The sequence below is a fragment of the Pristis pectinata genome, chromosome 23 (assembly GCF_009764475.1).
Source record: "Pristis pectinata isolate sPriPec2 chromosome 23, sPriPec2.1.pri, whole genome shotgun sequence".
NCBI classification, from domain to species: Eukaryota; Metazoa; Chordata; class Chondrichthyes; order Rhinopristiformes; family Pristidae; genus Pristis; species Pristis pectinata.
In genome coordinates, this window is record NC_067427.1 from 34,253,165 (window position 1) to 34,269,259 (window position 16,095).

The 16,095-nt window shown below is 48.0% G+C and overlaps 1 protein-coding gene across 1 annotated transcript; it reads right to left on the minus strand.

The window, feature by feature from the left end:
* Nucleotides 1-764: 764 nt before the first annotated feature.
* Nucleotides 765-15,261, minus strand: LOC127582152 (glutamine synthetase-like). Its single transcript, XM_052037202.1, has 6 exons — nucleotides 14,942-15,261; nucleotides 14,697-14,858; nucleotides 14,458-14,604; nucleotides 8,093-8,220; nucleotides 7,024-7,223; nucleotides 765-1,554 (listed from the first exon to the last, which is right to left on the minus strand). Exons 1-6 carry the CDS (start codon nucleotides 15,105-15,107, stop codon nucleotides 1,257-1,259), a joined length of 1,101 nt encoding a protein of 366 aa, XP_051893162.1. The 5' UTR covers nucleotides 15,108-15,261; the 3' UTR covers nucleotides 765-1,256.
* Nucleotides 15,262-16,095: the final 834 nt, after the last annotated feature.

Below are 16,095 nucleotides of genomic sequence, written 5' to 3' on the forward strand. Positions count from 1 at the left end.
AAGATAGTTATTTAAAAAACAAATCAGTTTCAAAGTACATAAAAAAATATAATGAAATCCAAATGAGTCTCAAAATAGAGACCACAGATGCCGAGTATTTGCGCTCCATTCAGTGGCACCATCTGAAACCTCCGGCTTGCCCTCCCCATTCCCACACAGACATGTCTGTCCCTGGCCTCCTCCACTGCCAGGGTGAAGCTAAACACAAAGTGGAGGAATATTCCACCTGGGTGGTCTGTACGATCACTGAAGTCTCCAATTTCAGGTAACTTGCTCCCACTTTGTCCCTTTTCTCCTCCAGTTCCTCCTACACCCACAACCTTCTTCCCCGCCAACCCCTATCACAGGGTTTCATTTCCCTCCTTCACCCATCCCACCTGCCCATCACCCCCACACTGGATCCCCTCTGCCCGCTGTTCCCAGCTGCCCTCCCCACCTCCCTTATTTGTTCCATGTTCCTTTCCCATCAGATTCCATCTTCAGCCCTTTGTCACCTCCACATCACCTCCCAGCCTCTGTCGCGGTCTCTGCTCTCCCCATCACCCATCGCCTGCCAGCTCTTGCTCCACCCCTTGCCCTCCCCTCCACACTGACCATCTCCCTTCTACTCTCAGCCCAGATGAAGGGTCTTGACCCGAAACATCAACTGTCCATTTCAATTTCCTGCTGCCGCCTGACCCGCTGAGTTCCTCCAGCTGTTTTGTTTGCTCAAGTTGCAAAGTCCTTCATTTTTTAAATAAAGAAAGCACAGTTTACACATCAGCATCTGTCCAAAGTGTTTTATTCCATTAAAATAAAAGAATTAGAATAAACTATTTTGCAGCTGCTGACTGAAGCCAGGACCCTTTGTACTCAGACCAGAAATAACTGAGCATATTAGCAGATTCACACAAAGTACCCCATGCGGAAAAGTAAGTCGTACTCCAAGAAATATGACGCAAGTCTCTCCAAACTCTTGTCAAAGTTGTACCAAGGACCCCACAAATTAATTCTTCTTTGACCTTAAATGTTTGATACTGAATTGATAAATAGAAAGATTAGAATATTAAATATGCATGTCCACACGTACAATTGAGCTTGAGAACCAGTATTACATAATGATTTACATCCTTGAATAGTGACACTTTCTTTGTATCTTTTTTAAAAAGAAGACAACCTTTAGTGATAGATTAAAAGTATTGCTCAGCCCCTTGGTATCAAGGACTTGTAGAAGTCTAAAACCCATTACTTAGTGCAAAATTTTAGTTTATTTCAGTTTAATTTCCAACTTCATTTAAGATACAAGTCCTGACTAGGGCTTCAGTAACAGCATAAGGGTCACAATTTGCAGATGGTCTTCTGTCCTCAAAGTATCCACATTGATCTTGTCCAACCTGACGTGGGATTCGGATGCTGGCCCCACGGTTTGCTATTCCAGCCGAGAAGTCATGGATGCTTGACGTTTCATGCTGACCGGTCAGTCTCCTGGAGTTGTCCTTTCCTCCGCTCGGGTCGTACATGCGGATGTGGTGTGGGTGCCTCTTACTTAGCTTTTCAATTGCTTCTTCAATGTGCCTAAAGCAAACATGTTTAAAGGCAAGTTGGTTTAGTCTTTCAATCTTGGATCTACTTCAAAGTGAAGTGTTTGCCTTAGAGATGTGCTTTGACCTTTACGTGGTTATGAGAAGATGATGTCCAGTCGAGCCAACCCTTTAACATTCCCAATTTGAAAAACCAATTGATGGTAAACACAGCCCTTCAAAGGGTGGACTGTGATCAACTGCTCCTTGATGCATTTCCTCATCACTTATTCTATCCCTTTTCTTGGCACCAGTGGAACTGATCCATTCTGCTTGCAAACTTGGTGTCACGTTACATCCAGCTTTGTGCTCTGATAAACTCTGCCCCTTAACCTTTGTCCTGTACACCTGCTCCAGGTCAGCTGCAGCTGAACCTTCAGTCGGTGCCTGTTCCAACATGTTTCTTTAGCCCTCTTAGTTCTCCCCTCCAATACTCATCCTTTCTGTCACTCATTGAGCACAAGGGATCCAAGTCAGTTCTATACCCATCAAAAGATATTTCAACAGCTTAGGGGCTGGAAATCCTTCAGCAATTTCCACTAAACACAGGCACAAGTCGGGGGTGTGATGGAATACTTTCCACTGACAACTCCTAGAAGCTCAACACTATCCAGGACAGAACAGATCGCTCTATAGGTTGCCCGTCCCATCCAATCCAACCAAATCATTCATGCCCTCACTGGGGCTCCTTCAAAAGCATCTCCCCAGTGGGTGACCATTTTCAACAGAAGGACAAGGGCAGAGAATGTTTGTGAACACTACCATCTTCCAGTTCACATTCAAGTTACACGCCATCCTGACGTAGATATTACTATGATCCCCTATTTTTTGCTCAGAATTCTGGTACACTACCTACATCGTTGTGGGAGTTCCTTCACTGGTTCTAGAAAGTGCTCCTCTACAATCTCTCAGGGATAATTATGGGCAGTTAGTTTTGGTCTTGCCCGCAACACCACATCTCACGAATGACTAAAGGATTCCATGCAGATTCCATAAAGTGCCTTTGTACCCCAGTTGTCCATTAAACAGCAAGTTTTCCAATCTTTCCTTTTTAGGTGCAAAGTGGGTGATCCCACACTTGGTTATGTCAAAATCCATTTGTCACAGTTTTGACAATTTAAAATGTTTTAATTTTATACTTCCATTTACAACACAACCTCAGCAAATTCAGATACACAGCTCTCCATCCTATTGTAGATTCATACACCATGGAAATAGGCCCTTTGGCCCAACATGCCCATGCTATCCACGATGCCCATCTATGCTAATCCCATTTGCCTGCATCAGCCCATATCCCCCAAACGTTTCCTATTCAGTCCTTGTCCAAATGTCTTTAAAACATTGTAAATTGTACCCACCTCTACCACTTCCTCTGGCAGCTCATTCGATATACTCATCGCCCTCTGTGTGGAAAACTTGCCCCTCAGGCCCCATTTAAATCTTTCCCCATCATCTTATTATCCAAGTCATTAGTTACGATTCTGACTAGTTGAAGCCCAGCACAGTTCTGTGGGGCACACTACAGACACTCTGCCGATCAGAGACCTGCCCAGTGTCCCTGCTCTCAAAGTCTGAAGCAGCAACTTAAATTAACAGGCCAAGAAATTCAATCTTCTCATACTTTTTACACAAAGATTGATTCTTTCCCTCTGGAGCAGGACGTGATTATAATGCTTACAACTTAATACAACTATGCTTAACAAAAATATTATACTCCCATGTAACATGTAAAAAAAAATTAAAAGGGTGAACAACATCCAGTAGTCCAGCTATACGAAAGTCCCGAGGGTGCTGGATTATTGGAGTTTTATGGAACTTGGCTTGGAGGCTGTTCAGTGTAGATACAACACATTCCTGGAATGATGGGGAGACTGAATAAGTCTACAAGTCCCCCAAAGTTTAGTAAAATAAGAGGCAATATCTTTGAAACCTACAGGTTAAGAAAAGGATCGATAGCTAGGTACTGAGAAGCAGTTTCCTGTGCCTGAAAAGTGTGGAACCACAGGCATTACTATTTTTTTTGGAAATCTCTACCTCAGCAGGGTGTGTATGAAGATTGGGTGTAAAAGTGGAAGAGGTGTGGGATTGGCCAGGAACTCAGTTGGTGCAGGCTCAAGATCAAAATGGGTCTTTTCTTCCATCTCTAACTTTAAGCTGTGATAGTTTCCAGCAAAGAATGTTATGCCAATGATCTGCAATTCCCTGGTATTTGCTTCACTTCTGGCAGCTGAAGGAAATGCATTGTTTTTCTTTCTACAAAGAACAGTCTCCAAATCAAGAGAACTTTTGGAAGGTTATAGTTAGCAGAACCAGAATCTTTTCAACTACTTCATTTTAACCTCAAGGATTAGTTATACGTTCTCCGTATCTGTGTGGGTTTCCTCCGGGTGCTCCGGTTTCCTCCCACATTCCAAAGACGTACGAGTTAGGAAGTTGTGGGCGTGCTATGTTAGCGCCGGAAGCGTGGCGACACTTGCAGGCTGCCCCCAGAACACTCTACGCAAAAGGTGCATTTCACTGTGTGTTTCGATGTACATGTGACTAATAAAGAGATCTTACCTTAATCTTTAGCACTTATTTTTAAACTGTTATTTTGCACATTTTAATTGTATCAACTAATTTCCCCAAGATGCTCAACAGGCTTTTCCTTCTCTAAACACTGATAAAAGCAGTTATACCTATTATATGATTTTTAAAAAAAATATTCAAATCTAGACAAAGGTACTGGTTGCCAAGGCTAGAGTTTGCAGAATTTGGAAAATAAAATATTGTCAGGACGGGAAGAGAAGCTGCAGCAGGAGATTGTCTGACTCAGTGGCCAAGGAGTTAATCTGGCTAAAGTCACAGTAGAACCAAGTCATGGCTTTGCAGAGAGCTGGGCAGAGCAAGGACAGAGGAGAGATAATGCATCAAAAATCAGAACCACATTTGTGGATTTAGCAATGGCTGGAATGGAACACTGACAGAGGGACTCCAGTACTACCAGAGAGGTAATGGACAGATCTGGGAGGAAAAAGCGGGGCTTTGACAAAGAGGTTGGAGGTGAGGCCACCACAAGGATGGAAGGGTTGAACGGGTGCGACAGGTCCAAGGAAATGGAACCATTTCCAACTTAGGGGGACAGTGGTCAAGAAAGCAGGATGCTTACAGGAGCAGACAAGCAGCCCTACGGCAAAGGGTTAATTGATGTACCAAAGGTCAGTACTGTTTTCCTGCTGTCTCAAGACAAGAAAGCTTTGGGAGAGCCAAGACAAGAGGAGGAAAGGGAGCAAGGGCCTCTGGAGGAATGTGGTCAGAGAGAAGGACCCTACTTCTGGTATGATCTCCAAGGCAAGCAAGGGCATGGATAAATCAAAGGAATGCTTTGGGCGTGAAAGCCGCAGAATAACCAGAGGCAGGGGTTCCTCAGACAAGCACAAGCCAAGCAGAATCACCTGATCATCTCGGCTGATTTAACAGTGATAGCTACATTGGTAAAGTTGTTGTATGTTACCTTCCAGCTTGGATAGAAATACTATTTTTATTACAATTCTGAGAGCATGTATAGATCATGCCTCGGAAGTGAGTGGATCTCTCTTCCCCTGAAGATGGGGCTGTCTATTTGCAAAAGAAATACATTTATGCTGAATCAGAGAATAGGCAGGTTTAAGAGATTCTCTTGTTCACAGGCAAGACAAGCTCAGTGTGTGAGAGGTGATGGTCGGAAACGGAGGTTCAGGCACAGAGCGAGGTTTGACGAAGGGTACAAGTGACTGTGAAAAACAGAATAATGATCTTGGTCACAGTGACTGGAAAATCCAAGATCTTTCACTGGTTACAGACACATGGTAAAATAAAATTTAAAGTTTAAGAATAGAAAAATAATAGAAGCTCTTTAAAGAGATGGCAGGTAACAAAACAAAGCTCAAAAGGGCAGGAAACAAAGTTGCTTTGAGTTGTGGCTTACAAAACAGAATCACGAGTTACTTCAGGGGAACACTTTTCCAGAGAAAGTGCAGGAGGATTGGGAGATGCCTTTCCAAAGCACTCAGCCACTTCCATTTGGGGTATCGTTACTTTCCTAATGTCATTGTTTCCGACATAACAGGTGCCTCAGAAAAAATGCAATATGATGACACAACTATTTAATGTGTTTCACACTATTTCAGGCCAGGAGCCATCCTTTGCCCATTTTAATTGGATAATGCCAAATACGATTAGCTTGATCCGACTGACCAAAATTCCAGGATTGTCCAGGAGAGCACAGGCTGCTTCCAGGTTCCACTACAGTAATTTCTGTGAAGTTCTCCACCTTCCCCCAACAAGTGTAATGGGATCATGGGCTGGTCTGTGCCCAAAATGAAGCCTCCTGTTCCTCAGGCTGGATCACACCCCTTCACCAATGGCCCATCACGACAGACATTCCCAGCAGATCCACCATCAGACTTTAGCCAAAACTCATCCACATTACTCATTCAGGCCTTAAACTTGAGTGTCCTCCCCGTATCTCACCATCCATGCACCTGTCTCATCACTTAAAGTCCACCTTTACACCAAACCCCTTGTAATTGTCCCAAGAATGACTATTTGACAATCTTGGGTGTAATGCATAAAAATATTAAGAGAATGCAGTTCGTATTTGATATAGAATGTAGGCCATTTTAGAAACAGAGGGTCTCATAATTGGGGGAAAAAGCTGTACTTTTTATATTTTTCCTAATTAGCATCTTACATTTAGGGTTTGTTCTGGGGGATCTTGACTGAAGAGAAGACCAACCAATTAAGACTTAATTTGAAGTTTAAACAATAAAGTTGGATCAGTTTAGGACCTGCAATCATGCATTTTAATCACCATTTTAAACAGAACCAGAGACTGGTTACAACATCTTTACAGCAATCTGATGAGTCCCACTCTCCTCGGAGCCCTTCAAGTTGTATTTTTCCCCCCCACCCCAAAATACTTTTTTCCTTTTGAATGCTCCTACTGAATCTTCCTCTGCTACTCCTGGCAGTGAGAATCTCTCATTGCACAAGGTTTCTTTCCTCCTCATGTCACTTCTGGTTCCTTCATTTTTGTTGCTGGTTGTTGACCCCTGCACCAACAGAAGTTCTCCCTCTCTCATAATTTTAAATACCTCCATGAGGTTCCCTCACCAGCTCCTCAGTTCCACAGCCCAGCTTCTCCAGTCTACCCAGATAACTAAAATTCCTCACCCCTCGATACATTTTAGTAAATCTCTTCTGCACCCTCTCTAAACTCTTTTGCGAGTTTCCTGGTGTGGTGCCCAGAATTGGAGGAGCATTGTGTCGCTCTATTGCTTTGAAGGTTCATCATGACTTTCCCCAATGTCCACATTTCTAAAAGACTTTCAGCCCATCAGGTCTATGGCAGCTGGCAGAACAATCCCACTCCTTCACCTGGGCAAAGTGAGGGAAAACCCACACAGCAACAGACACCAAAGTTAAAGAATTAAAACCATCTCACTTGAGCCCCCCTGGACTCCGCATGTCCTTGGTGCTGAAGTTAGCATGGCACCCAGCTCCATTCCAGTTTCCCGTTACTGGCTTCGGATCAAATGTTGCCACAACGCCAAAGTCTTCGCAAATGCGATGAAGGATGAATCTGGCTATCCACAGGTGATCTCCCATTTCAATCCCTTCACAAGGCCCCACCTGAAATTCCCACTGGAAGAAAGGAGTGTTACGGATTAGGTTACTACTTGGTGAATGTCCCTTTAAGACAAAGCACAGTAGTGTGTGCGTGTGTGTGTGTGTGTGTGTGTGTGTGTGTGTGTGTGTGTGTGTGTGGCGTGATTACGACAACAACAGGAGATAAGGACATGCTAACGTTTTGGAGCAGTCAGTCAGAGAGAGATACCCAGCCTGCTGGTCTCTGTATCGATGGATGAAGAACAATAACTCTGTCTGTCACTCCAATGTATGGATTTCCATACAATGTATGGAAATCCATACAATCAAATCCAATGTATGGATTTTGGAATACTCCAGTGGAATCCACTTTGTTGTTAACCTGTAGAAGGAAACAGGTATTTGTGTGGACGGCCACATCTCTGATGCCTTTTGGGGTGGCAGATACTTCAGAACAAAGCAGTGAAGATCATCAGTGACTGAGGTGTCATGTGGGTTCCGTCGTGGAACATTTAGATTTCATAATTTCTCTCTATCCTCTCTCTACATCTTGTCTTCAGTCAACGGTGGTTTTGCAGAAGCCTTTGCTCACGTTTCACCTTACGGCTGCTGAACTGAACTTTGAGAACTATTCCTGGACTTGGAGTTTGGGAATTTGCCCCACACACACTTCAGGTTTAGTTTTGGGGTTAATGTTTGATATCTAACATTTTTACTTCTAACATTTTTACTTTTATTTTTCTTATTATCATAAGTAGTTATTAATAAAACAGTTTCTAAAACTGACACATGACTCGGTGTGTTCCTTTGTTGCTGGTATGTGACAGGATAAAAAAATTCATGGGTTACTCAGACTCCCAGAGAGGAAAGAAAGTGTTTTGTATAACCTGTGACCATCTTGTTACCTGTGATGGCATGACTTCTGCATTGGTGCCTGAGATCTTCACTCCAGCATAGATACACGCTTTATAGTGAGCTTCCACTATATCTCGACCATAAACTTTATCTGCTCCAACACCACAATAGTATGGTCCTAATATCGACAAAATGATTTGTACAATGTACAGTAGATGATTAGTGTGGGAATTAGGACAACACTAATTATGTTATTTTAGAAATAGTTAATACACGTTCCTGCCCTCCTACCTTCACATTTACATTAATAGGTGGCTTTAAAAACCAAAAGATGAAGTTCCCAGGCAGTTGGTACCTCACTCACCCACTTTAAAAGAAAATAATTAAATAGCGCAATTGAGTAAACTAGCAGTTTAAGGAAGGGGCAGGCATGATAGTATTACAGTGCCAGTGACCTGGTTCAATTCCGGCAGCTGTCTGTAAGGAGTTTGTACATTCTCCCCGTGTCTGCGTGGGTTTCCTCCGGGTGCTCCGGTTTTCTCCCACATTCCAAAGACGTACGGGTTAGGAAGCTGTGGGCATGCTATGTTGGCGCTGGAAGCGTGGTGACACTTGCGGGCTGCCCCCAGAACACTCTACGCAAAAGATGCATTTCACTGTGTGTTTTGATGTACATGTGACTAATAAAGATATCTTATTACAAGTTTCTTATTGCCTGCTGCAATACAAACCATAGCTATACTGCAAGCAGGGAGGTTCTAAAGAAAATGTGGACAGGTGTGGGCAGGAATTCTCTCTTGGTTCTGGGCATCTGGCCTGTCAAGCCTGCTCTGCCATTCAATAAGATCGTGGCTGATCTGGCCGTGGACTCAGATCCACCAACCTGCTTTAAAGATGAATAGAGAAAGAGAATAAAGGTTGGAAGGAAGGAACTCAAAGATCAGCACCTTGGCTAATTGGTGTTGGTTATGGGGATAGGAAAGAGCAAATCCATGAAACTTAAAGTTCTCCTTCCAAGGCATTACTTCGTTGGGATCTAATGCAGGGTAATGGGAAGGGGAGGTGGGGTTGAGAGTTGGAGAATGGGAAACAGTTTTGAATGGCTTCAAGTTCATGTAGCACAGAGGAAGAATTTGGGAAAGGGTTGTTGGAAGAGTGAAGTCTGGAAGTGACAAAGGTGTGGGCAGGATTTTCTGAGGCAGAGATGGACCCGCCCAGTGCCGTAACATGGAGTCAGCAGCACCATGCAAGGAGCAGCAGCAATGGAGAAGGAATGAGGCCAAATTATTAACCAAACCCACGCAGTTATTTCCTGAAAAGCCCATAGTTTACTCTCTGTTGTTGCCCAGTGCCGAAACGAGACCAGGAGCTGAACTGACACAACACCAGATGACTGTCACCTCCTGCATCACCTGCTTCCCATTCAATTACTTTTACACAGTTTCATGTAGATGTTGGAAAAAATCCAACCTACCAATAATTTAGGGGGTGGTACACTTTCTGCAGCAAGTTGCAATTCAAAAAGTAGCTTTTAAACAACTCATTAAATGACCTGATCTAGTCTTTCCATGAGCACTGGGCAACAACTGAGAGATTAAACTATGGGCTTTTCAGGAAATAACTGCATGGGTTTGGTTAATAGTTTGGCAGGGGGATGGGAACCAGAGTGATAGGTCAGAGGTTGGCGCATTTAGTGTACAAGTAGATGCAGAATGTAGAAAGACTGAGGAAGGACAGGCAGTTGAAAGGGCAAAATTGCAGCCAGTTGCTGAAGTGTTTCTACTTTAATGCGAGAAGTATCAGGAACAAGGCTGATGAACTTAGAGCGTGGGTAAGTAGGTGGAACTATGACGTGGTGGCCATTACAGAGACTTCGCTGTCGCAAGGGCAGGAATGGCTGCTGGATATTCCAGGGTTTAGATGTTTCAAAAGGGACAGGGACGGAGGTAAAAGAGGTGGGGGAGTGGCTTTGCTGATCAGGGACAGTGTCACAGCTGCAGAAAGGGAGGATGTCCTGGCGGGATCATCCACTGAGTCAGTGTGGGTGGAAGTCAGAAACAGGAAGGGAGCCATCACTCTATTGGGAATATTCTACAGACCCCCAATAGCAGCAGAGACACTGAGGAGCAGATCGGGAGGCAGATTTTGGAGAAGTACAAAAATAACAGGGTTGTTGTCATGGGTGATTTCAACTTCCCTGATACTGATTGTCACCTCCTTAGTGTAAAGGGGATAGATGGGACGGAGTTTGTTCGGTGTGTACAGGAAGGATTCCTGACACAGTATGTGGACAGGCCGACCAGAGGAGAGGCCATACTGGACCTGGTAGTGGGCAATGAGCCTGATCAGCTTTCAGATCTCTCGGTGGGAGAACATTTTGGAGATAGAGACCATTACTCCTTGACCTTTACCATAGCCTTGGAACAGACGATCTGGGAAGTGCACAGCAGAAGAGTGGAGGTTGTTTCGGGAGTACTTGCATGAGGCTCTGGATAGGTTTGTCCCATTGAGGCAGGGTATGGATGGTAGAGTGAAGGAACTGTGGTTGACAAGAGATGTAGAATATCTTGTCAAGATGAAGAAAGTAGTTTACCTGAGGCTCAGAAAGCATGAATCAGACAAGGCTCTGGAAGTTACAAGGTAGCCAGGAGGGAGCTTAAGAATGGAGTTAGGAGAGCTGGAAGGGGGCATGAGAAGTCCTTGGCAAGTAGGATCAAGGAAAACCCCAAGGCATTCTACACGTATGTGAAGAACAGGAGGATGACTAGAATGGGGGGTAGGACCGATCAGGGATAAAAGAGGAAATGTGCCTGGAGTCGGAAGTAGTAGGAGAGGTCCTTAATGTATTCAGAATGCTTCAGTATTCACCAGAGAGAGACCTTGATGTTTGTGAGGATGGTGTACGACAGGCTGATACGCCAGGGCATGTCGACGTGAGGAAAGAGGATGTGCTGGAACTATTGCAAAGCATTAGGATAGATAAGTCACCGGGGCCGGACGGGATATATCGAAGGTTTTTACGGGAAGCGAGGGAAGAGATTGCTGCACCTTTGGCGATGAACTTTGTGTCCTCACTGGCCACAGGACTAGCGCCAGATGATTGGAGGGTGGCAAGTGTTGTTCCTTTGTTTAAGAAAGGAAGTAGGGATAACCCTGGGAATTACAGACCAGTGAGTCTTACTTCAGTGGTGGGCAAATTACTGGAAAAGATTCTTAGAGACAGGATTTATGGGCATTTGGAGAAGCCTAGGCTCATTAGGGACAGTCAGCATGGCTTTGTGAGGGGCAAGTCATGCCTCACGAGCCTGATTAAATTCTTTGAGGATGTGACAAAGCACATTGACCAAGGTAGAGCAGTGGATGTGGTGTATGTGGATTTTAGTAAGGCATTTGTTAAGGTTCCTTATGGAAGGTTCATTCAGAAAGTCAGGAGGCATGGGATCCAGGGAAACTTGGCTGCGTGGACTCAGAATTAGCTCGCTCATAAAAGACAGAAGATGGTGGTAGATGGAGTGTATTCTGCCTGGAGGTCGGTGACCAGTGGTGTTCTGCAAGGATCTGTTCTGGGACCCCTGCTCTTTGTGATTTTTATAAATGACTTGGATGAGGATGTGGAAGGGTGGGTTAGTAAGTTTGCTGATGATAAAGGTCGGTGGTGTAGTGGATAGTGTAGAAGGTTGCTGTAGGTTACAACAGGACATTGATAGAATGCAGAGCTGGGCTGAGAAGTAGCAGATGGATTTCAACCCGGAAAAGTGTAAAGTGATACACTTTGGGAGATCGAATTTCAAGGCAGAATTAATGGCAGTGTGGAGGAACAGAGGGATCTTGGGGTCCACATCCATATATCCCTCAAGGTTGCTGCACAGGTCGATAGGGTTGTTAAGAAGGCGTATAGAGTGTTGGCCTTCATTAGTCGGGATATTGAGTTCAAGAGCCGCGAGGTGATGTTGCAGCTCTATAGAACTCTGGTTAGACCACACTTGGAGTATTATGTTCAGTTCTGGTCGCCTCGTTATAGGAAGGATGTGGAAGCTTTAGAGAGGGTGCAGGGGAGATTTACCAGGATGTTGCCTGGATTGGAGAGCATGTCTTATGAGGATAGGTTAAGTGAGCTAGGGCTTTTCTCTTTGGAGAGAAGTAGGATGAGAGGTGACTTGACAGAGGTGTACAAGATGATAAGAGGCATAGATCGAGTGAACAGTCAGAGACTTTTTCCCAGTGCAACAATGGCTAACACGAGGGAACATAATTTTAAGCTGACTGGAGGAAGATATAAGGGGGATGTCAGGGGTAAGTTTTTTTTGACACAGAGAGTGGTGGGTGTGTGGAACGCACTGCCGGCAGAGGTTGTGGGGACAGATATATTAGGGACATTTAGGAGACTCTTGGACAGACACATGAATGATAGAAAAATAGGGGGCTATGTGGGAGGGAAGGGTTAGACAGCTCTTAGAGCAGGATAAAATGTCAGCACAACGCTGTGGACTGAAGGGTCTGTACTGTGCTGTAATGTTCTCTGTTCTATGTTTAACTAAACAGTAGAATTATGAGAGAGGGAGAACTTCTGTTGGTGCCTGACTTACACCCATAACTGACATTGTTCACGACACACAATCAGGCTACGCAGGAAGGCCGGAGAGCTCTCCGGGCCAAAGCACAGCAGCTGAATGACAAAGAACACCTGCAGATGCTGGAAACCTGAAATAAAAATAGAAATGCAGATCAGGCGAACGTGTGGGAGGAGAGGCAGGGTTACCGGTTCAGGTCCGAGACAGAACAGCAGCCCTTCGACATGGCTCAGAGCAGCCAACGGTCCCAGGCTCTCTTCCTGTGCAGTGACATGGAAGCTGCAGTCACACAGTTACCAACCCAACACCAGGCCTCCCAGCTACCGTGTGCGATCAAATGACCTGTTACACTACAGACCAGCCACGGACTGACTGGTCTCCAAGTGCTGAGAGTCACACAGTTGTACAGTGCAGAAACAGGCCCTTCAGCCCACCACGTCCATGCCGACCTTTTCGTCTGTCTGCACTAATCCCGTTGGTATGCATTAGGTCCGTACCCTTCTGTGCCTTGTCTATCCAAGGGTTTGTCTAAATCTTTCTTAAACATCGTTACTGTATCCGACTCCACCACCTCCTCTGGCCGAGAGCTCCAGATACCAACCACTCTGTGAAACAAACTTTCCACTCAATCTCCTTTCTCTCACCATAAACTACGCCCTCCTATTTTTGATACCCCTACCATGGGCAAAGAGTTCCGACTATCTACCTGATCTATGCCTCTCATAATCTTATACACTTCTATCAAATAACCCCTCAGCCTCCTTCACTCCAGGGAAAACAAGCCCAGCCTGTCCAATCTCTCCCCATAACTGAAGTCCTCCAATCCAGGCAACATCCTAGTGAATCCCCTCTGCACCCTCTCCAGCACAACCACATCCTTCCTGTAGTGTGGTGACCAGAACTGCACGCAGTGCTCCAAGTGCAGACTCACTAGTGTTTTGAAACGTTGCACCATGACGTCCTAACTCAGATCTTCTGCGCCACAACCCATGAAGGCAAGCGTGCCAAACACCTTCCTCACCACCGGATGGAGCCATGTGGTCACTTCTAGGGAACTATGGACTTGGACAGAGGGACCTAGACATTCATCAACAGTCCTTGGTTCCCTAGCACTGACTGTGGGTGTCCTACCCCCATTTACCTCACCTCACACCTCTGACAACCTTGCTGGCAATGCACACCACCAACGCCATCCTGTCATCTACAAACTGACTAATCACACCTCCAACATTCACATCCAATATAATCACAAACAGCAAAGGTCCCGGCACCGATCCCGGCGGGTCACAGGTTACCCAGTAGGATGGCAACCTTTCACCTCTACCCTCGGCCTCCTGTCACCAAGCCAATTTTGGATGCAATTAGCCTTGGATCCCATGGCCTTCAGGACCAGCCTATATTCCCGGACCTTGTCAAACGCCTGCCACGTCTACCAGCCCGCCTTCATCTACACTGGAGCCTAGGAGATTGTCATTGCACAAAAGTAATCCAGCTCCAAAACCGCACACTGTTTAACGTGAGACTCGCTCAAAGTTCAATATTCACTCACAAAACACAGAGTGCCGGAGGAAGCCAGCGGGTCGGGCAGCGTCTGTGGAGACAGAGGGCCAGTGGACGTTTCGGGCCGGGACCCTGCAGCGGTTTGTGGCTCCGCACTCTCCCGTCCCCCCATCAACACCTCCTGTCCCACAACCACACATGGCTTAAACTGAGACTCGCTCAGAGATTACACGTGCAAAACTTTCAAGGTGCCGGGCAGGTCGGTGAGTTATTCCGGCATTCTCTGTGGATACGACCGGACACCTCGCTCAGGCAGGCAAGACAATCATCTTCCCAGCGCTCACCTTGCGGTGCGGGGAATCCGTTCTGCGGCCACCCGTAGGGATGTCCATCGATGCCCAACAGGGTGTATTCCTGCTCCAGACCGAACCAGGGGTGAGCGTCCCTCGCCTGCTCCATCGCCTCCTTGCATGAGTGCCTCAGGTTAGTCTCTGCAACACACGTGATGTCCCAACACTGAGATGCCGGGGTTTGCACGGGGGAAGCGGGGTAGCACAGAAAGAAGGCCGAGGGGCCGACGTACCTGCCGGCTTCCGGTTGTACTTGAGGACTTCGCAGAGGACAAGTTTGTTGGGGTCCAGGGTGAAGGGATCTCGGAAGATGCGGACGGGGATCAGGAACATGTCGCTGTTGGAACCCTCCGACTGGAAGGTGCTGGAGCCGTCGAAGTTCCACTCCGGGATGTCTGGTTGGGGGGAAGACAAAACAAACTGGTTTGGTTGGATCGGGAGAGCGGCGCGGCTGTGGCCCCCCGGGGTTATACCGCACCTGTCAGAGCCTTGGGCTCGGACTCCAGCGTCCTGGTCTTGCAGCGGAGCCCCTCGCCCGTTCCATCCACCCACACGTAGGTGACCTGCACCCAGCCGCCCTGGGACAGCCGCAGGTAGTGCTCCCGCACCGCCTTGTCCAGCTGGGAACTCGCCGCCACCGACATCTGGGCACACAGCGGGACGGGACGGGACCGGCACCGAACCCTGGCCTCAGCCCGCACTGGGCGCTGCTTTAACTCGGAGCCGCCCGGGCCGGTGACGTGGGGCAGGGCGGGTCCGGCACCGGGACAGGGCACGTCACCGTGCCGGAGGCGGAGGGAGGAGCCGTCCCGGGATCGGGGGAATGGGGGGCGGGGGCGGGGAAATCGGGGAATGGGGGGTATCAGGGATGGGGCCTGGGGGATGGGGCAGGTGGGGGGGGGGTGGGAGGGGCAATGGAGGCATGTAGGCGGGCAGGAAGGGGATGGGCAATCAGAGTAGGGGAGGGGAGGCAGAAGGAGGGGAGAGGCGATGAGGGGGAGGGATAGAGCAGGGTAGGGGTAGTAGATGGGGCAGCAAACGGAGGGGAGGGGGGAGAGGGGAGGGGGGGAGATGGGAGGGGGAGGGGGAGGGGGGAGAGGGGAGGGGGAGGGGGGAGGGGGGAGGGGGGAGAGGGGAGGGGAGGGGGGAGAGGGGAGGGGAGGGGGAGGGGGGAGAGGGGAGGGGGGAGGGGGGAGAGGGGAGGGGAGGGGGAGGGGAGGGGGAGGGGGGAGAGGGGAGGGGGGAGGGGGAGAGGGGAGGGGGGGGAGGGGAGGGGGGAGGGGGGAGAGGGGAGGGGGGAGGGGGGAGAGGGGAGGGGGGAGGGGGGAGAGGGAGGGGGAGGGGGGGAGGGGGGAGGGGGAGGGGGGGAGGGGGGAGGGGGGAGAGGGGAGGGGGAGAGGGGAGGGGGTGAGGGGGTGGAGGGGGAGGAGGGGGGAGAGGGGAGGGGAGAGGGGAGGGGAGAGGGAGGGGAGGGGGGGGAGAGGGGAGGGGAGCGGGGAGGGGAGAGGGGAGGGGAGGGAGGGGAGAGGGGAGGGGAGGGGGGGAGAGGGGAGGGGAGAGGGGAGGGGAGGGGGGAGGGGAGGAGGGGAGGGGAGGGGGGAGATGGGAGGAGAGGGGAGGGGAGGGGGAGGG

Coding starts and splice junctions, on each gene's coding strand:
- LOC127582152 (XM_052037202.1), bottom strand. CDS start 15,107: ATGTCGGTGGCGGCGAGTTCCCAGCTGGACAAGGCGGTGCGGGAGCAC. Junction 14,605..14,696: donor GTACAACCGGAAGCCGGCAG/GTACGTCGGCCC, acceptor CGTGTGTTGCAG/AGACTAACCTGAGGCACTCA. Junction 7,224..8,092: donor CAGAAGTCATGCCATCACAG/GTAACAAGATGG, acceptor CCTTTCTTCCAG/TGGGAATTTCAGGTGGGGCC.